This window comes from Panthera pardus, unplaced genomic scaffold (assembly GCF_024362965.1).
Source record: "Panthera pardus isolate Hobbes unplaced genomic scaffold, ASM2436296v1 HiC_scaffold_22, whole genome shotgun sequence".
Taxonomy (NCBI): domain Eukaryota; kingdom Metazoa; phylum Chordata; class Mammalia; order Carnivora; family Felidae; genus Panthera; species Panthera pardus.
The window spans coordinates 41,311,116-41,334,315 of NW_026526788.1; the positions used below are offsets into that span (position 1 = coordinate 41,311,116).

At 37.8% G+C, this 23,200-nt stretch overlaps 1 protein-coding gene across 10 annotated transcripts in view; it reads left to right on the plus strand.

Annotated features, from left to right (window-relative positions):
* NRG3 (neuregulin 3) overlaps positions 1 to 23,200 on the plus strand; it is a 1,050,974-nt gene that overhangs the window by 1,024,080 nt on the left and 3,694 nt on the right. For 2 of the 10 annotated variants that reach the window (XM_019444764.2, XM_019444766.2), the window contains exons 7-9: positions 12,217 to 12,350; positions 16,876 to 17,049; positions 22,988 to 23,059. In XM_019444764.2, coding sequence (XP_019300309.2) covers positions 12,217 to 12,350; positions 16,876 to 17,049; positions 22,988 to 23,059 — 380 coding nt within the window. The remainder of the gene's footprint in view (positions 1 to 12,216; positions 12,351 to 16,875; positions 17,050 to 22,987; positions 23,060 to 23,200) is intronic. The other 8 variants (XM_019444771.2, XM_053909648.1, XM_019444772.2 and 5 more) reach the window with 6 other exon arrangements.

Genomic DNA, 23,200 nt, shown 5'->3' on the forward strand with positions numbered 1-23,200 from the left:
TTCACTTTACAGTCATTTAACACGATGTGAAACACCTAGTCCAGTGAAGCAGCATCATATTCTGGAAACACTCGACTCAGAGGCTGCAGAACTAGACCTGGCAATGCCTCACAAGCACCTAGAGCCTTACCATCATTTACAAAATGAAGTATTTGTGACTCAGAGAGATGAACTGACCTCATTTAACTGTGTCCTGGAGAAGAGAGAGAGAGAGAGCGAGCGAGCGCAAGCGAGCTGGGGCTAGCATTATAATCTCTAGACTGGCCAAGGGAGTGACACTTCTTAGCCTGATTCAGGGATCAGAAAGAGAAGTCATTAATCAAGAGAAAATATATGTAAGTGAAAAGTTAGGGACTAAAATTATATACCCCTTCCCACCTTTCTTTCAATAACCATCTTAGGAAAGATAGGTTTATATAGAAGGAACATTCAGTGAGGAAGAATTGGAAGATAATATTTGCATCCATAAGGAGAATAATAAGAATTTAATGCATAACACAGCCTTGATAATTGGTAGAGAGAGGCATCCATTTATTCTGTAATACTTATTGAACACTTCTCTATGCTGTGCACTGAATGAAGAGCTTGAAAAATACAAACAGAAGAGATGGATCTTGGCCTCGAGGAGCTCACAGGATAGTGGTAGAAACAAGAGCGTAAGCATACACAGCAGTTTTTCTATGATGTAGACACATTAAGTCAATGTGCTATTAGAGAATGGAAAAGGACATCCAGAATTGTCTGGGGGAATAATACATCCTGCCCAAAATACGTAACATAGGAACAGAGTCTTGGGAGTGAGTTGAAGTTCATCAGATAGTTTGAAGGATGTTGGTCAGAAGAGGTAATTTCTTTATAGCATGAATCAAAGTTAACTTTGAATAGTTCTAGTCTAAAACCTGATGTCTTGTTTTAAATATCAAATTTTAACTTGTTGATTCATTATAGATTCATACATTCACCTATTCAAATATACATTAAATATTTAGTAAGGACTAGGCACTATATTAATAACAAGGTATACAATGATAACTCTAAATGACAATGTCCTTACTGATTACGATAAGTGATAGAATCCCACAAACAAATGTGCCAAGGCTTCCAGTCAATAGTGAACAGTCCCATCAGAGCTTATGGAAGGCGGGTCTGAGAGCTGATCTGACAATATGGTAATAGCAAAGAGCTCTCTCAGAAGACAGAATGATAATGACACATGCTCAATTCACCTAGCTGAACGAGGCACTTGGTTGAGGTGGGATGGTGGGTTGTAGGTGGTAGGGGTGAGGAGGAGTATTTGCTGTGCCCAGTGTGTGGAAAGAGTGTTTCCATGGAAATGGGTTGAAGTTTGACTGCAATTGTATAGCTCTTCCTGCTTGGGATATGGTGCAGAAATTCCCAGCATAACAGCTGGAGTCAAATTGTTTTTAATTACTTGCATAAGAAATCACACTTTGAATTATCCCATAACTGCTGATTTTCACCATGCTCTGGGCTCCTAAGTCAGACTTCTAGTAAAGAACTTTTTGAGACAGACATAGATGACCTGGGAGCAATGTAGAGAGACAGACATTTAAAACCATTTAAAAATAACCTCCTTCCTGCCTTTATTGCCTGGGGTTCCAGACCAGGTGATTATCAGCTCTGTCATCATTGCTTTCCAACACAGACATGCTTTTATTTAACCTTCTGACTCCTGCTGCGTGCATTGGGCAGACCGAAACAACATCGTTGCTCTACTTCCAACATGCACCTGCTTCATTTGACAGGTCTATTGATTTCAGTGCACCATCAACAATGTGTTAGGAGCAAGGCAGGTGATGGTGCAAACAACAGTGGATGTCCTCAGCACCCAGAAGCAGCCACAAGGTGGGCTTTCAGGAAAGCCAGTCGGGTTGAGTGCTTCCCTAAGAGATAACCGTATTGACCAGGGCCTCTGTGCATGATTAAAAGGAAATTGTTTCAGCTCATGTTGAAAGGGCTAGTGAAAGGACTGAGGCATCTCCTTATGAGGTATTAAAGTGACATTTTGTACATTATACTGAATGAGATTTTAACAAAACATGTATACACACAAAAAGTCAAGATCTGCATGAGTGCCAGGAAAGAACATGGAATCAACTACCATCTTTGTAACATTGTACAGAAATGTTAATGGAAAGAACCAGACAGGTAGCTTTTTGGAGATATTATCTGATGGATAAAATTGTGCAGCCCATAACTCCTTCCAGGGATGGAAATGTATAAATTTTGGAAGGGGCCATAATAAATGCTTTCAGCATAGAGCATAAAATGTCCAAAGGCTATAATCCTGGTCAGTTAAGCTACTTTTAAGGAGGTTGGTGCAGACTAGCTGTTTTGCTGAGTGGATTATACACCTTCAGAGCCTATGGCTGAAAATAAAGGGAGGCTCAGTCTCTAAATAATAATTCTTCTCTTCCTCCTCCTCCACCCCTTCCTCCTCCTCCCCACTCCTTCTTCTTGTTCTCATGTGTGTCTTTTGCTTTTTAAAAATTCTTTTATTTTTTTATTTTTAAAGTAGATTTTCTTTTTGGGAAAGTTTTAGATTTACAGAAAAGTTGCAGAAATAGTACAATAAGTTCTCATATACCCTGTACTCGGATTTTCCTATTAACATTGTACACCCGCATGGTACATTTGTTAAAATTAAAACCCACAGACACGCGTTGTTATTAACTCATATCCATAGTCTATTCAGATGTCCTCAGTTTTTACCTAATTGCTTCTGTTCCAAGATTTCATCCAGAATGCCATGTTACATTTAGTTGTCATTTCTTGTTAGGTTCCTCTTGGCTGTGACTGTCAGATTTTCCTTGTTTTAGCAGCTTTGACAGTTTTTAGGATTACTGGTCAAGTATTGTGTAGGATGCTCCTCTACTGGCATTAGTTTGATGTTTTCCTCATGATTAGATTGGGGTTATGGGGTGCAGGGAGAAAGACAACAGAGAAAAGGGCCAAATCATTTGCTCATATCAAAATCACACATTATCAGTTTGACTTAATCACTGTTGGTGATTCCGTTGTCCTCTGAGGTAATAATTGCTAGGAGTCTCCAGTGTGATGTTACTCTCCCTCCCCTTTCTATAGAGTTCTCTTTGGAAGGAAGTGACTCTGTGTAGCCCACACTTAAAGAGTAGTGCTCCCCGTTTGTGAAGGCAGATTGTCTACATACATTATGTGGAATGCTACTGCAAAGAGTTTATCTCTTGTTCCTCATTTATTTATTCCATTATTTATCTAAGAGTCTGAACTTAAGGATATTTATTTTATACTTTGAGTTATAATTCAATAAATACTTTTTTCTTATTTTATATCAACTTCTTTCAGATTTGGCTTTGGTGTCTCTTTCAGTTGGTCTTTGTCTCCTTTTGATATGTTTAATCAATTCAGTGTAGGTTTTTTGGAGGTTTTGGTTTTGAGTATGTCCTTTCTTCTAGGCCCTCTCAGCAGACAGATCAAAGATATATCTAGCAACCAGATAGTGCTTATGTGCAGTGCTTTTTACCTTTAGTCTACAGATTCTACTCATTTCCAAAGTTACTTGGGACAGCACATCCCTGATACCCACCTCCCATTAATGTTCTTTCATATGTTTGTAATACAGTTCATTTCACTTAGTAGTCGGTATGCCTTCCTGGGATCTCCAGATCTCCTAAATGATACTTATTTTGTTAAGAGATAGATTTCTTTAATAGATATAAGGCAATTAAATTTGCCTATTTCCCCTTGTGTGAAATTTGATGACACGTGTCTTTCAAAGAACTGGTCCATTTCAACAATAGATCATGTTTGAGGGCATAGAGTTGTTCATAGAGTTCCTTTATATTAACCTTTTTCTGTCTGTGGGAATAGTAGTGACGGCCTCTCTTTCACTTCTGTTATTGAAAATCTTTTCTTTTTGTTTTTTATAGTATACTTATTTATTTATATATAGAGAGAGAGAAAGCAAGTGAGGAAGGGGCAGAGAGGAATAGAGAGAACCCCAAGCAGGTTCCACACCACCAGCGCATAGCCTGATGTGGGGCTCAAACCCATGAACCGTGAGGTCACAACAAAAGCCAAAGTCTGATGCTTAAACGACTGAGCTACCCAGGCACCCCTCTTTCCTTTTTTTCTTTTTTTTTTTCTTTTTTCTTGTGTTAGACTGACCAGAGGTTTATCAATGTTACTGATCATTTCAAAGAATCAGCTTTGCTTTTATGGATTTTCTCTATTCTTTTCCTGTTTTCAATTTATTAATTTCTTCTCTAACTTTTATTACTTCTCTTCCGTTTGTTTCAGTTTTAAATTACTCTTCTTCTTCTGGCTTTTTTCAGTGGAAATTCAGATTACTGATTTTAGATATTTCTCCTTTTCAAATATAAGACTTTAATGTTGCAAATTTATCTCTAATCACTGCTTCCTTTACCTCCCACAACTTTTGATATGTTGTATTTTCATTTTCAATTAGTTAAAAATATTTTAAAATTTCTCTTGTGACATTTTCTTTGATCTTTCTGTTATTTACAAGTATGTGGTTTAATCTCCAAATAGTTTTTTGGATTTTCTGTCTTTTCCCTATTGATTTCTAGCTTAATTTCAATATGGTCTGAGAATATACTTTTTATGATTTCAATTTTTTTTAATTTCTTAAGATGTATTTGATGGCCAAGAATGCGATTTATCTGGATGAATGTGAGCTCAAAAAACGTGTAGTCTGCTGTTTTAGAAGTATTTTATGAATATCAATTAGATACAGTTGATTGAACATGCCATGTGGCCCAACTATATCCTTAATGATTTTATGCCTGCTAAATCTCTGTTACTGATAGATGTATGTTGAGCTCTCCAAGTATAACAGAGGATTTGTCGGTTTCTCCTTGAGCTTCTACCAGTTTTTGCCTTATGTATTTTGATGCTCTGTGGCTAGGTGTATAAATATTAAGAACGGTTTTATCTTTTTTGGAGAACTGGCCCCCTTATCATTAGGAAAATGATACTTTTTAAATATTTCTTTATCCCTAATACTTTTCCTTGTTCTGAAGTCTTCTTTGTCTGAAATTAGTATACCTACTCTAGCTTTCTTTTGATCATTATAACATGTTTTTATCTCCTCTGTTACTTTTCCCTGACCTATATATTTAAAGTGGGTTTCTTGTAGACCACAGATAGTTGGGTTTTGTTTTCTCATACAGGCTTTTAATCTGTTTTTTTTTGTTTTGTTTTTTAATGTTTATTTATTTTTGAGACAGAGAGAGGGAGACACAGAATCTGAAGCAGGCTCCAGGCTCTGAGCTGTCAGCACAGAGCCTGATGCGGGGCTTGAACTCACAGACCGTGAGATCATGACCTGAGCCGAAGTCTGACGCTTAACCAACTGAGCCACCCAGGCGCCCCTAATGTCTGTTTTTTAATTGATGTATTTAGACCATTCATATTTAAAGTGATTAATGATATAGTTCAATTAATATCTTCCATATTGATAACTTTTAAATTCTTTGCACCTGTTCTTGGTTTCTTTTGCTCTTTCTGTTTCTTCCTTCTCTGGTTTTAGTTATTTAGTATGATTCCATTTGTTTTCCTCTCCTAACATCCTAATTATACTTCTTTTTATAATTTGTTAGTGGTTACCCAAGATTTGACAATATGGATTTACAATTAATCTAAGTCCACTTTCAAATAGCACCTTACCACTTCATGGTTCATCCAGGTATTTTATAACAGTGTATCCTCAATTCCTTTCTCCTGTTCTTTATAAAATTGCTGTCAATCATTTAATTTGTGTACATACTATATCAAAAATATATTATTATTTTGAACATTTTTCTATTTGATCTATTAATAAGAAAAATAAAATATTTTAATGTACTTTTTTTATTACTTCTCGGCATTTTTCCTTCTTTATGTAGATTTGAGTTTCTGATCTATATCATTTTGTTTCCCCTTGAAGAGCTTCTGTTAAGGTCTGCTGGTGACGAAATGCCTCAGTTTTTTGTTTGTTGGTTGGTCTAGAAAATCTATATTTCTCCTTTATTTTTGAAAGATAATTAAGCCAGAGATATATTTTCAGTTTGGTGTTTTTTGTTTTGTTTTGTTTTTAATTTGAGAGAGAGAGAGAGAAAGCACAAGCAGGGGAGAGGTAGAGAGGGTTGGGGAGAGAGAGAATCCCAAGCAGGCTCCATATGGAGTCCAGCTTGGGGCTCATTCCCATGACCCAGGCATCATGACCTGAGTCAAAATCAAAGAGTCAGACATTCAACTGATTGAGCCAACCATAACCCCCTATTTCTTTCTTTTAACACTTTTAGTATTTTACTATTGTCTTTTCTTGTTTGAATGATTTCTGGTTAGAATTCCACTGTATTTGTTTATCTTTTTCTTCTATAAACAAGGTTTTTATTTATTTTTTAATTTTTGACTTTGTTTTCAGCATTTTATCTTTGTGTTATTTTTTTTCTTTCTTTACTTCTTTTTTCCTTTTAAAAATACAGTTTGAATATGATATGCTATGATATAGATTTTTTTTTTTTTGGTATTTATTCTGTTTGGTCTTTTGGTATTCTGTGAGCTTCTTGTATCTATGGTTTGATGTCTGTCAATAATTTTGGAAAGTTCTCAGTCACTATTCCTTCAAATCTTTTTCCTGCTCCATTTTTTTTCTTTTCTTTTAGGAACTCCAATTATGCTTATGTTATACCATATAAAATTACTCAACAGTTTTCAGTATTATCATTCATTGTTTCCTTTCTTTCTTCCTTTTTTTTTAATATTCAGTATTTGTTTTGTGTTTCATTTCAGGAAGTTTCTATTGATTAATAGTCAAGCTCCCCTGATTCTTTCCTCGATTGTGTCCAATCTAATGATGAGCCTATCGAGTACATTCATTAGTTATGTTACAGTATTTTTTATTTATTTCTAGATTTCTAGATTTACTTTTGAATATTTCATAGAGTTTCCATCTCTCCACTTACATTACTCATCTGTTCTTGCATGCTGTCTACCTTTCCCTTCACAGCCCTAAGCATAGTTATCATGCTTTTTTTTTTTTAACGTTTTTATTTTTGAGACAGAGAGAGACAAAGCATGAACGGGGGAGGGTCAGAGAGAGGGAGACACAGAATCCAAAACAGGCTCCCGGCTCTGAGCTGTCAGCACAGAGCCCGACGCGGGGCTTGAACTCATGGACTGCGAGATCATGACCTGAGCCGAAGTCGGCCGCTTAACCAACTGAGCCACCCAGGCGCCCCATATCATGCTTATTTTAAATACCATGTCTGATCATGCCAACACTTTTATGGTACCTGATTCAAGTTCTGGTGCTTACTTTGTCTCTTCAGACTTCATTTTTTAAATATACGTATATTCTAGTATGCTTTTAGATTTTTTGGTTAAAAGGTAAACATGATACGTTGAGTAGACCTCAGGTAAATACATGTTTAGTGTAGGTTCTATGTTAATCTGGATAGCAGCTGGGTTTCATTTAATGTTTGCTTTAGCTATAGATGCCAGGGGCTTTAAAATCAGCTAATGTCTTTTATTTGTTTTATTTATTTGTTGTCTTGTTTTGTTTTTAGTTGTGTCTTTGGGTTCTCCTAAGAACTCCTTCTTAAATAGAGTGTGTGTCTTATAATTTGTCAGCTGTAATCTACTGTTATTATAGAGGAGTCCTACTGATGTGGTGTTAAGGAGTAGTGGAGGGGAACTCATCTATAATCTTATGATTATATTTCACTCTTTTACTGGCGTATGACCATGAGAAGTGTTTCTTCACTTTTTTCCCACTTATGTGAGACAGGAAGGGTACAGGAGCAGGGACTCAGGGGGGAAACTTCCCTCAGGTAATATAATGCTTTGATAATGTCTTTTTTCATGTAGAAACAGCCATTTCAAAATGGTTACTTTCACCCTACCCATGTCAGATATGAGATGATTTTTTTTTCTCTTTTTTGGTTCTTTGTTCTGCTCTAGGTAAGCTGATCTTGACCATAGTTCTTGTATTGTCTTGTCTGTCCAGATTTCAGAGTGGTGGTTTGTCATGCAACTTCAATTACTGAATGGATATAAGAACAGTCATTGGTTTTCAGTTTGTTCAGCTTTTTTCTTATTGTAGGGACAGGAATGACAATTTTTAAGCTCTTTATTTGTCAGAACTGTAAACTGGAATATATCTCTAAATTCATTTGAACCAATATGTATAGAATATTAGTTTGAACGATTACCAAGTGATTTGTATATTTTTAGTGTTCCATATGTCTCAACCAACCCTGGATAGGAATACAGCAACTTAAACCTGAATCTCATGTTAAGCACAGCCACTAATGAAAGATTCTCATAAGGTCTGTGTGAGAGAGGAAAAATCCAAAATAATAAATTTTGAAAATAAATTTGTGTTAATTGACCAAAATAGTATAATTGAAAGCAACTGTATGACAACAATGCAAGCATTTGAAAGAAAAGATTTAGAACATATTATCTATTATAGATACTATAAATAAGCAAACCAAGAGGTTGAGTCTATTCAAAACTTTCATCCAGGGTTTTGAAAAAGAGCCTTTTAGCTTTCATGATCAAAAATCTCATTCAAAGCAGAGGCTATATGCACCTCATATGTTTACTGCAGCATTATTTACAATAAGCAAATTATGGAAGCAGCCCAAGTGTCTGTCCATAGAATGGATAAAGAAAATGTGAGGTATGTACACACACACACACACACACACACACACACACACTGGAATATTATTCAGCCATAAAAAAGAATGAAGTCTTGCCATTCACAATTACATGGATAGAGCTAGAGAGTATAATGCTAATCAAAATAAGTCAGAGAATGACGTATACAATGTGATTTTTCTCACATGTGGAATTTATGAAACAAAATACATAAACAAAGGAAATAAAGGAGATAAACCAGAAAACAGATTCTCTAGAACAAACAGAGAGGAGGTTGGTTACCAGAGGGGAGGTTGGTGCCTTATGGATGAAACAGGTGATGGGATTAGGAGCACACTTATCTTGATGAGCTCTGAGTAATGCATGGAACTGTTGGATCACCATATTGCACACCTGAAACTAATATAACACTGTATTTTAACTACACTGGAAAATAAAATAAAAACCAATTGGAATTTCACACACACCCCCTAAAGGCAGAGGCTCTGAACTAATGGCCCCAACACATAATTAGTCTGTTTGGCATACATTGCTTTAAAAAAAAAAATGAATGGCTTGCTGACTTTCAATGATTCAGTGATTTCTCTAGAAAATCTAGATGCTCCGGAAACACTTGGTTGATATTGCCCCCACAGACCTCTGGAGGAGCACAGACTTACCTCCTTCCATTTGCCACAGATACCTCTAGATTATATCACTTGTTTCTGTAGCTGAGCCTTCCAAGCAAGTTTGTCTTCTAAATGAATTTATTAAAAGTTGGGATTAAAGGGGCGCCTGGGTGACTCAGTCGGCTGAGCATCCGACTTCGGCTCAGGTCATGATCTCACGGTTTGTGAATTCGGGCCCTGCGTCCGGCTCTGGGCTGACAGCTTAGAGCCTGCAGCCTGCTTCAAATTCTGTGTCTCCCTCTCTCTCTGCCCCTCTCCTGTCATACTCTGCTTCTCTCTGTCTCTCAAAAATAAATAAATGTTAAAGAAGTTGGGATTAAAAACCAAACAATCAAACAAACCCCTAGTCAGTCTTATAAAACCTGAAAGTCAAATAGAAGGTCACAATGTTGGTTACATTCCAGTAACATGTCCATTCAATTCACTTTTCCCATGGTGGTTTGTAATAATTGACATTAATCAGTCAAAAAAAAAAAAGCACACATGAAGGTATTTACATCATTTTTGGATCTTTAAAATTTTGGATTATTGACAATAACCATCTTTTCCAAATTATTTCCATATCTTCTTTTTTATTCTGTGTCAACTTACTCCATTTTGCAAGAAGTCTGACCAACTTCTCTAAATCCATTTTGTAGATTATGATTCAAGACATGGTTATTACTGCCACTATGTGGTTTGTTTTGGAAGTACTTAAAAAAGCAAACATTTAGAGATTGCCATCTGAAGGTTAGTTACATAACCTTGACATTTTGCCTGGTCCCAATAGCCCATATCCACTGATACACTTTTCCCCAAGGAAAACATCCAGTTAATAGTGTATTTTCCTTTTTTTATTTCATCTGTGTCCTGTGTGGTTGCATGGGAAACACACAGACATGCAAACACACACATAAATATATATGCACATACAAAATCTATATATGTTTTCGTGTGTGTATACACACACACACACACACACACACATATATATACATAAAGCTAAATATATGTGTGTGTTTCCATATATATATACACACATATGTGTATATATATATATAGATAGGTAGATACACACTTACAACATGTGTGTATCTGCTGCATTTTTCTTATTTATGCAAATGCCTTCATATTATGCAAACTTTTTTTAATGTTTATTTTTGAAAAAAAGAGAGAGACAAAGCATGACTGGGGAGGGGCAGAGAGAGGAGGAGACACAGAATCTGAAGCAGGCTCCAGACTCTGAGCTGTCAGCATAGAGCCCAACACAGGGCTCGAACTCATGAACCACAAGATCATGACCTGAGCCGAAGTCAGATACTTAATCAACTGAGCGACCCAGGTGCCCCTAGGCATACTTTTTTATACCTTGATTTTATTCTTTTCAATAGTTGTATAGTTTTTATTTGTGGGCATTTCTATTGTTTCTAACTGTTTTTATGGTTGTTTTCTGTTTTGTTATTAAAAATTGCACACACACACACAAAAAAAAAACAAAAAAGAAAGAAAGAAAAATGGGGCACCTGGGTGGCTCAGTCATTAAGCATCCAACTTTGATTTTGGCTCAGGTCATGGTCTCATGGTTCATGAAATCAAGCCCCACAACCAGGCTCTGTGCTAACAGCCTGCTTGGGATTCTCTCTCTCCTCTCTCTATACCCCTACCCTAGCCCTCCCTTCTCTCTCAAAATAAATAAATACACTTAAAAAAAAAAAGAAAATAAATAAACTTTAAAAAAGGAAAAATTGTACCACTGACATACGGTAGTGATGATATCATTTTGAACTTTTATAATTTTACTAATAATGATAAGTCTTAGGAGTAATATTCTGGATCAAAGAGTGTGTATGTTCAATATTTTGGAACATATTGAAAATTTGTACCCCAACATATTTGCACCAGGTCTACTTTTCTTGGATCTGTAACTTTACTAGATCTTCTTGAAATTTAATTTCTCTATTCTGAATTTTATCCCTTTGCAAAATATGTGCAGTTGTATACCTTTTCATATGTATATTGCACATCTGTGTTAATTGTTCTTTGAAATTCTTGTTCATACATTAGATATGAATATACAGACTTTGAAATTTTCCCTGGATTGGTTAGCACTCTAAAAATGTCATTTCTTGGGATAGTTTTTATGTGGAGTTTCTGGAAAAGAAACTCACTAGCCTTTGTTGCTTGTTCAAATGCTGTGTGTCCAGAGAGTATTAAACTTGACAACTTGCTGCCTGGTTGAGATGCCATGTGATGCTTTCCTTGGGACAAAGTTTTTCTTAATGTGTCACCTCTATAGGTTTTCCGAAAGTCTCCTGAGCCTTGTATGTCAAAGGTGAAACCAAGGCTTAATAAATATAAAGAGTGAAATGCTTACAAATTTCTCTTGTTAAACACAGTAATTACTTGGTAAATGCTGAAGGAGGGGAATGGTGGAGGTTGGTGAACAGAAACTCTGAATCAATATTTTCCATAATTCTGAGAATTTTCTGGGGTTCACTCAATCAGCATTTATTGAATCCCTACTACTAGTAGTCCAGGTACTAGTTAATTTTTTGTGTGAATAAAATGCACATTGAATAAAAAATACTTGTGTTCTTGCCTGTCAGGCACAGTGTGCCATGGGTGTAGACTGAAATGAGAAGACATATTTAAAATTCTAAGTGAAGAACCCTCCTGGATGGACCTTTATCTAAGCACAGAATGTTTGGAGGGAGGGCAGAGACTACTCAGTGTGTGAGAAATGGGGTGCAAATGATTTCTCTATCATTCTCCTGCTCAGGTGCCCAGTGGACAAGTTACTGGCAAGTTCGGCAACTTTTTCATATCTAGCTATGGTGTGATAGACCCTCTTCTCACAACTTATCCTCCAGCTCAACTCTGTGCATGTGGTTTCCCACAGTATTCAAAGGCGGAAAGGCATCCAGTGACTGCATTGGAGAAAATGATGGAGTCAAGTTTTGCCGGCCCCCAGTCATTCCCAGAGGTCCCTTCTCCTGACAGAGGAAGCCAATCTGTCAAACACCACAGGTACAGGTAGTTACTCATGGTGGGAATGGGCACGTTCACACTATATATTATGCTGGACAACACATGCCAAGGAATGGCAATCTTATTCAGAAGAGATGATTGTTCTTGCTTCCCCTATAGTTCTCCATGGAGTGGATGCTCAAACAGCTCACAGCAAGTAAACCAAAGATAACAGCAGGCAGCAATGTCCCTATAAGAAGCCTGAAGGAATTATTAACAACACCCATCAAAGCTGCAGACACAGACCAGTGAATGAAACAATTGCATTCTGAAAAACTATAAAAACATGACTTTTCCTAGCCTGCCTTATCACCGTCTGCAAATTTAATGACGAATTCTTCCCTAGGTAGCTGATGTGACACCCTCCAGGTCTTCTAACATGGTTCTCACACAAGGAAAACTTTTCAGGGAGAGGAAGCTTGGCAGATCTTAACCTTGGGTTTATAAGATCTGTTACCAATGGGGTGGCACTCTTTTGCAAGCTGACCATAGAAATCGGGCTGTTTGGGGGAGAAAGCCCAAAATAAAGTTCTCTTATCAATTATGTAACATTCTGAGGCCAAACAAGTTCTTCAGCATCTTCCAGTCACATGCTGCATTTTACATACAAGAATCTGAAAATGGAAAGTCTTTGTTCCATACCAAGTGCCCAAGTTTGGGACTAATGCTATGTTTACATGCAACTGAATCTATAGCCCAAGTCTTTGTGGACGTTGTGGAATGATTTAAGAATCCTTTTCTTAGTGAGAAATATGGTATTTAAAAATTTTTTAAAACATATATGAAAAGATTTAAGAAAAGGATAAGATAAAAAAATAATATTGATTTATTGTGGTGAGCATTGAGTAATGTATAGAATTGTCGAATCACTATGTTGTATTCCTGAAATCGATATAACATTGCATATCAAGTATACATTTAAAAAGAACCTAAAAAAAAAAAGTTGTTCCCAGCAATGACAGATAAATATTGTTGACCCTTAGTTTTCACATATCTAGCCAATGTTTTGAAAACCTCCATGACAGAAACACGCATTATACAAGGAAACTATCTTCTTCCTTGACTCTCAATGAGTCCCCTAAAAAAGGATTTTTCTTGAAGCTGACCACATTTACTGGGAGTTTTTCAGTCACTCTCGATACTAATCCTCATTATTGGATGGTGATTTTTTTTTCTTATTCTACAAGAGTAGATACTGAAATACCAAAGTTTTGCTAGGTTTTTTTTTTTAATGGTTTAAATATTTTCAACTTGGAATTGCAATATGTTTGGCTATTGGATAATTGCTTTTATTAACCACCAGTTCTGGCTTATATCAATTGAGGCATTTACAGATATTTGCCTGTTAAGAGAGCATTTTAGTTCACTGGATCTAATGGAAGTTCTTTAATTAGAAAAATAAGTCCAAAATTACCAGCCTTTTATAAGATGGATATTTTCTCCAAAACAACATTTCTCCTGCTGATTATAATACATGTTGAAGTGGTGTTCCAGCCAGCCGAGTAAAATAATTATGTATAATATTACTCTAGTACTATATGATGCCATCAATGTTTTAAAGTTGAAATGAAAAAGAATTACAGTTTCTAAAAAAAAAAAAAAAAGAATTACAGTTTCTAATGTATTTGAGCTGCAAATACCCTACCCCTACTCCTTGTCTGTTGGCATACTCTCATCTTCAACTTGGCTTCTACTATATTTCTAGGAAAGACTCACAAATTAAATAAGGTCATCTTTAAGAAGTGTTCCTTTTTGTTTGGTTCAATGGCACTGCAGTATTTGTTGTCATACATTGTGTCCTGATAGATAGGCGAGGGTTGATTTATAAAGCGCTTTTAGAACTTTGTAAATTATAGTTTAATATATCATAGCTTTTGTTTTGTAAAACATGCAGTAGACTTAAACATTTTCATGATTGATAACCTGGTCACTGATTTATATATCCTGCAAACTGCTCTATAACTTCCCAAAAGCCACTGGGTTAGAAGGCTTGAACAGTTGATTGATCAATAGGTGAGGAACTGTTTTTTAAGATGGGTCACTAGTTCATACTGGAAGACATTGTTGTTGTGACAGTTTGGCTGGCTCTGCATAATTAATTTCTTTTTGTGCACTGCAAATATGACTTATTTGGATAACTCATAACAAAGCTATTAATTCAAAGCCATTATTTCTCATGTTTAGTTCAAAGGAAAAAAAATCCTCTTTCTTCTTAAAGAAAAATCTATTATGCCATGGCATACGTACTACATTATATTTTAGCAATATAACTCTTTTATAGAGAGCACGTGTGCAGATTTTTTTTAGAGTGAAATAAGACCAGGGTTTTCAGTGATTAGTACGAGCCTTTGAGTTGTCACTTGTGGTGGAGAGATCAGGAGAACTCATGGCTTAAGCACCTACTACGCACCAGGCTCCATGCTAAACACGTTGTATAATTTCTCTCTTTTAGCCCTATAGCAGTCTTATGAAAATACTTAAGCATGATGCTGATACCCTTCTTTTGCACCTCTCCTACCCATATCTATTTTTTACTTTTTTTTGCCTTGTCCTGTGCCCTGAAAGAGCAGCAGTTTCCCTTGTCCTCTGGCTTCTACTGGCTTGATTTGAGGCACAGACAAGAGATGGGAGAGTGGAAGGGTACAGCAGCCCCGGCCCTTATTCACCCTCCCTCGCTGATTGGTTCCCTCAGCTGCATCCCTGGTCCCTTTTCCTGGGCCACAGTGCCTGCAAAGTGGCCCTCTCCTTAGAACTCTCCTTCTCTGTCCATTCGGGTAGTCCCCTCTCCCTTTGTCCCTTCAGTTATAGGGATAGTAACAGCTTCCTGTTGTTACTTGCCTGGACATACAGAATGTACCCCATGTTGGCTCCCCCCCCACCCCTTACACACTGAAGACATGTCTGTAAGTTGTAAAATCTCCCCAAATGACCCAAATTAGAGTACCATCTCTTTCCCTTCAAAATTCTGGTAGAAATTCCTCCCCCAGTATCACACTACTGGTAATGTACAGACCTGAGAGGACCCCCAGATGCAACTAATTCCAGTGCCACAGCCTAAGTACCCCACGGACTCCATAGTAGCTTGTACAGATAGAGGCCGAAAGGGAGGGGGGAAATAGCTATTATAACTCTTTGAACTTGTTGGCTTGGAGACCTAACTAGAGGTCCCATGCTGTCAACATATAGGAAATATTATGATAACGAATGAAGGTATAATATGTTGCAAGGTATGACCTGGTATTTGCAAAAACTCAGGAAGCTAATGTTGGCTTGAAGAGTATCAACTTTGATCAGTCACCTTGCCTAAACTAGGAAAGGGTCGATGGGGACTCAAATGTCAGGCCTCAAAATGATCTCAAATAATATTTGAGATGTTTTGTTTTGTATCTGTACAAAACTGTTAGTAGAACTAACAGTAATGTTGCTGGATGGAAAGTTACAGAACTCCAAATCACGTAGTGATACGGGTAAAATTACTTTGGGAGTCTGGTCCCTTTAGAACTTGATAGGTTTGCTGAAATTTTGAAAATATTTTTCATCTTTTTCTGTAGGGTTTTACTGGTATTTTTAGAAGGGCTTTGTTTTGTTTTGTTTTGTTTTGTTTAGAGTTAAATGAGAATGCAGCAAGAAATTCTAAGTTCACTTACTATCTGAACACTGCAGAACCAGTTTGACCACATAAACTGGCATCTCATGAAATGTCTACAACAGAGTTTCTCTTACTGTCCCCATGGTTGCAGGGTAAATTCAGTGGGGGTGGTGATGGGAATGGGTATGGGATACATAATTGGTCAAATTAGCCACTGATTTTTATAGAGTCTAGTGCTTTTGTTTAGCATGATCTATGTAGGAATCTCACGTAAGATGTATCCCATTTATGCCTTTTGCCCTTTGAAGGCATCTGAAAACGTGGCTATTTGGGTATTTGGATGTATGAGTCAAATAAAATATGTAATCAGATGTTTATTAAAAGCCAGTTCAAAAGAAAACCAATGTAGTTTCTCAAGACTGAGGAGAATCTGAGGTAGTGAACTGGGAATTTAGCACATATGGTAAAGAAACAATGCCAACTCAAATGAGGTTTACTTATTCTACCATTAACACTTTTCCCTGTGAACTTTTCCCTGTGAATCCCTTTGAGGGTTCCTGTGTTTAATTTTTGTCAGTGTCTAATAACAAAACCATTTTTATTTTTATTAGAGAGGCAGCTACTATATCCTGGATAATGAGGGTGGCTGAGAATCAGGAGCTTGAGAACTCCTTAAGCCCACCTCTTATCTTTGGCTGGAAAGCTGCAATGGTTTTAGTCCATTGTACTTCAACCTAGAAAGCCAGAAACATGGGAATTTCTCTTTGTGTCAGTTTCTGCGAGGATGAATGGATTCACCAACTTCTGATCTCCTCCTAGCAGATATTCTACAGTCATGAATGGAGCCTAGAGTTTTGAGTGTCTGGGGTGAAAAAGCAGTGTCAGAAAAGTTTGAGCAGCCACCTGTAAGGTCATTGCTATGTTGGTTTTCTTTCATCCCAGCAGGAGTCTCTCCTCTTGCTGCAGCCCAGGGCAAAGGAGTGGTATGCTCCATAGGAATGCCTTCAGGAGGACACCCCCCTCGCCCCGAAGTAGGCTGGGTGGCATCGTGGGACCAGCATATCAGCAACTTGAGGAATCAAGGATCCCGGACCAGGATATGATACCTTGTCAAGGGTAGGTCTTAAAAGCAATGGAATTTAGGGAGGGTATCATTAATGCTCTAACTGTAAACTGAGTTATTGTGTTCCTTGGGGTTATATTGATTGATTTTGTCATTAATTGTCTATTTATGCTTACTTCTGTATTTGTTCCATAAAAGGTAATCTAACTTAAAAGAATAGGTACAACTAAAATAGATATTAGGGAAATGTTAGAAAAATAACACTGGGAGCAAGTAAGTGTATAGATACCTAGACACATGTTATATAGTTGCTAAAACAACTGGAAATTTGTCTTTGATTTTAAAAAATAGAGATTTCTTAAGAGGATTAATGTATTCCTTCATTCTTAGGTTTGAAAAAAAAATAGTTAATTCTCTAATCAACATTGTCGGGCAATACTCCATTACAGTAACCTGTAATGTATTTATATATAGTATGTGCTTCCATCCAGAGAATTCTTGAGTGTGTCTCACTCAAAGTTGGCAGCGTATTGTCAAAGCACAACCTGCTGAACTCAGATCTCTAGGTTCATTTATGGTGTAGGCGTGGAAAGATGGGCTCCAGATACCATGGCTTACTACTCATTCTTGCAGTGCAAAAGGTGCCCTTTCCTCCGAGTGGACACTGACCTCATAGGGTTCATAGCATGGTGAGTGGAGGAGGATGAATTTTAGCCCCCATTCACCTAATTGGCATAAATTGTTCAGTCAAACATGGTAGCCCTTACTTAAACTTACTGGATTTTAAATCTCATCCTTGAAAAAATTTTATCTTTTGAGCTTAAGTTTTCTCATCTATAAATTGAGCAAAATCATACCAGCCTTCCTATGGGTTGTTGGACAGATTTTTAAACATTACATGTGTAGAGGGCTTGTACCTGACACATAAGCAGAAAAGTAGTACTAGCATTTATTGTCACAGGAACTGCTCTAGAATTATTAATTTCAAAAGCCATGCAATCAGGGTTTATTCCAGAAATTTCAGGAATCCGTTCCCTCACTCAAGCCAGGTTCTTGTCGTATCTAGTTTGTATCACTCTGGATAAGGCAGACCAGGTTTCTATGCTGCTTCGGACTGGCTGATCTTTCCAGGCTGCCCATATCAAACTGAAGGCCAAAGCAGGCAGGAGACTTCTATCAGAGAGACTTTTCTTCTCGGCAAGATACACATAAAGGAGTGCCTTGTCTGAACAAACTCAGCAACAGATTTCCTTGGGAAGACATTTGTAATTTTGAAGCAATTCCCAATGAACTGTAAAATACATTTGGTACAGATCTGGGGTGACAGTTGCAAATTCAACATAACAGCCAAGTTGTCCAAAATGTGTAATGCAAGTCAAGAAGCAGTTTGCATTTCTCTTTGCCTTATATCTGGAAAGGGAGTTTGCATTTAGCCTATAATTATAATTAATCATGTTTCATAATTACTTTTCCTCTTGAATCACTTATCACTGGTAGTGATTTTTAAGTCACTAATAACGTTTGTCACTTAAGAATGAGAACAAGTGAGGGGAAATCAAGTTCAGAGATTTTTTAGGGTAGAGACAGAACCCAGCCTGTGGTGTCTTTCTTTCCATTCATCACTGTTACAGCTATCATCCCATATGTCCCGGGTATAAGGATGCTCTGAGCCTATGCCAGGCACAGGCTCGAAACATACATATACGAATCTTCAGAGATTTCCAAGCAAGTTCAGGTATTGCTTTGTCTTCCACCTCCTGGGAGACTTACACTTACTGTCTGCATAGTGGTAGTTCTGTTTTGGTTCAATCATCATTGGGTTTGGAATATTCTCTCCAGCTGGCTGGCCACATGTATTTTCCTGTGTGTGATATGCACCCGATGTTGATAAATGGTGACTCTAAGTCACTGTGTGCTCAGCACAATGAATCTCAGGGAGCAATCTTATTCTCAGTTCTTGAAAACAGCTATTTTCCACTCCTGGGGGACTGACCGTCTCTCCGGACTGGAAATGGGATTGGTAATAGAATTTCACAGCTAAAGGCCCTCTTCAAATCTGGCCCTAGCCCAGAGGGGGAGTGAATGAATTTACAAGAGCTATCAGCCATCTGCTGCTTGTTTATCAAGTGTGTGGGCACTGTCTTCTAGTTAAGACTCCTGGTATATATGACTTCCCTCCTTGGTACTTACTTCAGCCCTGCTTGAACCCAGCACATATCTTAGGGAAGCCTGATGAAGGAATGAGGTGGAGAGGACATTCTTCAGGAGCTTCCCTCCCCCTCTCTGCCCCCATCAATGGACCCCTGACGACCATGGCAATGGCTTACAGAGCTTTGAACTAGTCTTTGTCAGGCAAATCAAACTAATGTATTCATATGCTAGACAGAAAGAAATGGAATCACAAAACTTGAATCGCCACCTTCAAAGTAGAAGGAGCCAAACTGTACTGGGTACCCACCTCACTTAGCTAGCAACTTGACAGACTTAAGTTATCCTTCGGGAATTTTAAAACTGAACACACTAAGGATAGCAGAGTTTAAATGACTAACGCAAGGTAGCATATCCCATGTAAAAGAACTGAGGTTGAATACTTAGCATTTCTGACTAAATGAACCCCCGAACCAGGAAAGAAATGTGCAGAAAATCACATTCATGGATGATGTGTACATGGAATCTCTTAAGTGTATGGCCCTGGAGGGAGAAGTGGGTTTCTTCAGTTTCGCCAGTTGATTCTCATGCCATGTGCTCCAGGAACCAGGGCTTGGAGTCCCCTACAGAAACACAGATTCCTTGGCCTGGCTTCTGAAGCCCTGGGAATCAAACCAAGTGACTAACTGTTGGATTTTTTCACCTTTAAAAGGATGCTTTGGCTCACGTAGTTACAAATGAAATGCACTGTGATTTCTTTGGTGAGGGATCTGAGGAAGGGCGACTCAAACTAGTATTTTATAGTCAATGAATGACAAGCTCATGGATCAAAACTGTGAAAGAGTCTGTGACTCTTAAGGGACACAGAACTCTGAAGTGTCTTCTGATCCAGAATCACATTAGAAATTTTGCTCTTGCTTAAACTTCTGGAGAGTAGTGTAGCTTCTCTCAAATACCAGCCCTGGGACCCTCACAGCAACTCTGAGAAGGAGGAGAGGATTGAATAGTGTGGATCTGGCTGAATAGCCCAGGGGCATTACTTCAGGTAGTCTCCAGAGGAATCCCCCTAGGGATTCCCACCTCCTTTAATTAATGAAAGAAATTAAAGTGCGACTACCATTGATTTAAGATTCCAGAGCTTGTAATGGTGTTGGGACTTAAAATCATGTCAGATCTACATTTTTGGAAAGTTCTAATTGTTTTTGGTGCCATCTCCATGTTATGGTAACATTCTAGATTTCAGTTATTGCCAGCTTGTGTCCCATACCTGACTTGTGAGGTGACACATAAGTCAATTGCAATTCCTCTTTTTCACCTAAATCCTTAATTTAGAAGGCTGCCCCAGTTTTTTTTTTTTGTTTTTTTGTTTGTTTGTTTGTTTTTGTTTTTTTGTGAGGGTAAATCTAGGTTTATTTTTTTTTTTTTTAATATATGAAATTTACTGTCAAATTGGTTTCCATACAACACCCAGTGCTCATCCCAAAAGGTGCCCTCCTCAATACCCATCACCCACCCTGCCCTCCCTCCCACCCCCCATCAACCCTCAGTTTGTTCTCAGTTTTTAACAGTCTCTAATGCTTTGGCTCTCTCCCACTCTAACCTCTTTTTTTTTTTTTTTTTTCCTTCCCCTCCCCCATGGGTTTCTGTTATGTTTCTCAGGATCCACATAAGAGTGAAACCATATGGTATCTGTCTTTCTCTGTATGGCTTATTTCACTTAGCATCACACTCTCCAGTTCCATCCATGTTGCTACAAAAGGCCATATTTCATTTTTTCTCATTGCCACGTAGTATTCCATTGTGTATATAAACCACAATTTCTTTATCCATTCATCAGTTGATGGACATTTAGGCTCTTTCCATAATTTGGCTATTGTGGAGAGTGCCGCTATAAACATTGGGGTACAGGTGCCCCTATGCATCAGTACTCCTGTATCCCTTGGATAAATTCCTAGCAGTGCTATTGCTGGGTCATAGGGTAGGTCTATTTTTAATTTTCTGAGGAACCTCCACACTGCTTTCCAGAGCGAGGCTGCCCCAGTTTGGCTCAAAGTGCCTTTGATTATTTCATCGTCATGCCAACGTAGTCATGAAGCTACAGTTTACTAAAATCCTCTGAGATATTTATGCCTTTACCCAACAAGTTTAACAAGCAATGTTTAGATGCGGGTATAAGAATTTGCACCTATCACCATCACATTTCAACCTGTTAGATTCTACCCATTGATATATCCAGAAGATTATCTATATGGAATACAGTTGTATCTCAATTCTATTTCTTGGCTCTGTGAATGCAGTAACCAGACATTCTATATCTTCATACGTATTAATGATGCTAACAGGATGGTGCTGAGGACAGAACACAAAGCCCTGAAATCTGCCCCCTTTTTTCTTGTTGAAATTAAGTCATGGATCAGAAACTTTAGGGTCAGAGTTTCAGCCATATAACACTTATGTGAAAGGAATAAGACCACCCAGGGAATTGCCTTGTACATGGCTATACAATTAGATCGTAATTGTAAGAAAGATTATACATCCCTAAAAAGGTGTCCTAGTGCATCGTGGGATGCCCACTCATTTCTGGCTTTGCTAGGAAGAATTTCAATAAGACAATTTAGGATTAACTTGTTCCTCTGCCACTTACCAAAGGTATAATTTGAGGAAAGTCATTTGAGTGCCCCTTAATTTAGTTTATTTATTCATCACTGCATGGTAATAATAATAAATAAACCCATGTTTTAAAAAATTAAATGAGGTAATTAGACATAAGCATGCTTTTTAAAAACATTTTGCAAATGTCAGCCATTATTATGTTTGAAATGGACATTAACTGGGATATAAAGGGAGCATTTACCTTGAAGGTTTGTTCATGTATTCATGCATCCCTTCGATCAGGATTTATTGATTGCCAAGTCTGTATTAGGCATAGTAAAAGAGGATGGAGCTGCAAAGACACCTAAATGTGTTCCTCATGTATTTTCACTGTCTGGTGGAGAGACAGATTTCTGAGTTGCTCTAACTTGTGTCCTTACAATAAAGACCTCTGTTTAGTATGCAAGACACTTCATTGCAATTATTCTTTCCATTTATAAACATGATTTTTATTTACATTGTGGTGTAAGACAAGGGGAATAAGATTTATTATATAAAGGGTGGATATGTTTAGATTATGCTTAAATTTTAATGTTTAATTTAACATTTAAATTAAGGACAAATAAACCAAGAGAATGGAGACTACTGTTCAAGATCCCAGACCACATTTCTGTGAATCTACAACATACCTGCCCCCACTTTCTGGCACTGGAAAATTCACTAGCTGTGAACAGGCAATTAGGGGACTAGCCAGATTCTGGCATATTATTCAAAGGACTTGGAATGGCACGTTGGCATTCTTGTCAAGCTGTTGCCCTGCACCAACATAATACCTAAATTGGCTCCAGAAACCATGTGAAGAAAGCTGCTCTATAATCTGTCTAATGGATCTCACTTCACGTTCATCCCCAGAGAGGAATCATATGCCTCCATTCCCATTTGTAGGCTCAGCAGTCTGACAGTGAGGCATTTCTATAGAGTGCCAATGAAAATTGATTTGGTCCCCCTAAAGTCAGTGTGAAGCAGTAAAACTCAGGATGAGTTTTACTCATCCTTGATGAGTAAACCTTGATGCTTGATGTCGGGCTTCCTGATTGCCTCCAACTAGTGTGGCCACAAGTCTACAGACTAAACCAGGGCTGAGAGGGTGGTCACATGGATGGAGTGGAGTAATGCCGTTATGGGTTTCCTGTTTGTCACTATGGAAAGGCCACACTTACCTGCTCAATCCCCATTTACTTTGTATTCTAGGATAGAGGTCAGGAAGACTATACCCCACCTGCCTATACAGCTGTGGTGTGTTGAAAGATCCCTGGACTTCAAGTAAGAAGATCTGGGTTTGAGTCTCAGTCTGTCACTTATTTTCTGTGTGACCTTGGGCAAGTCACTTCACCTATCTGAGCTTCAGTTTACTTCTCTGTTTAACTGGGAGCATATTATCCGTCTCATGGGGTTGCTGTGAGA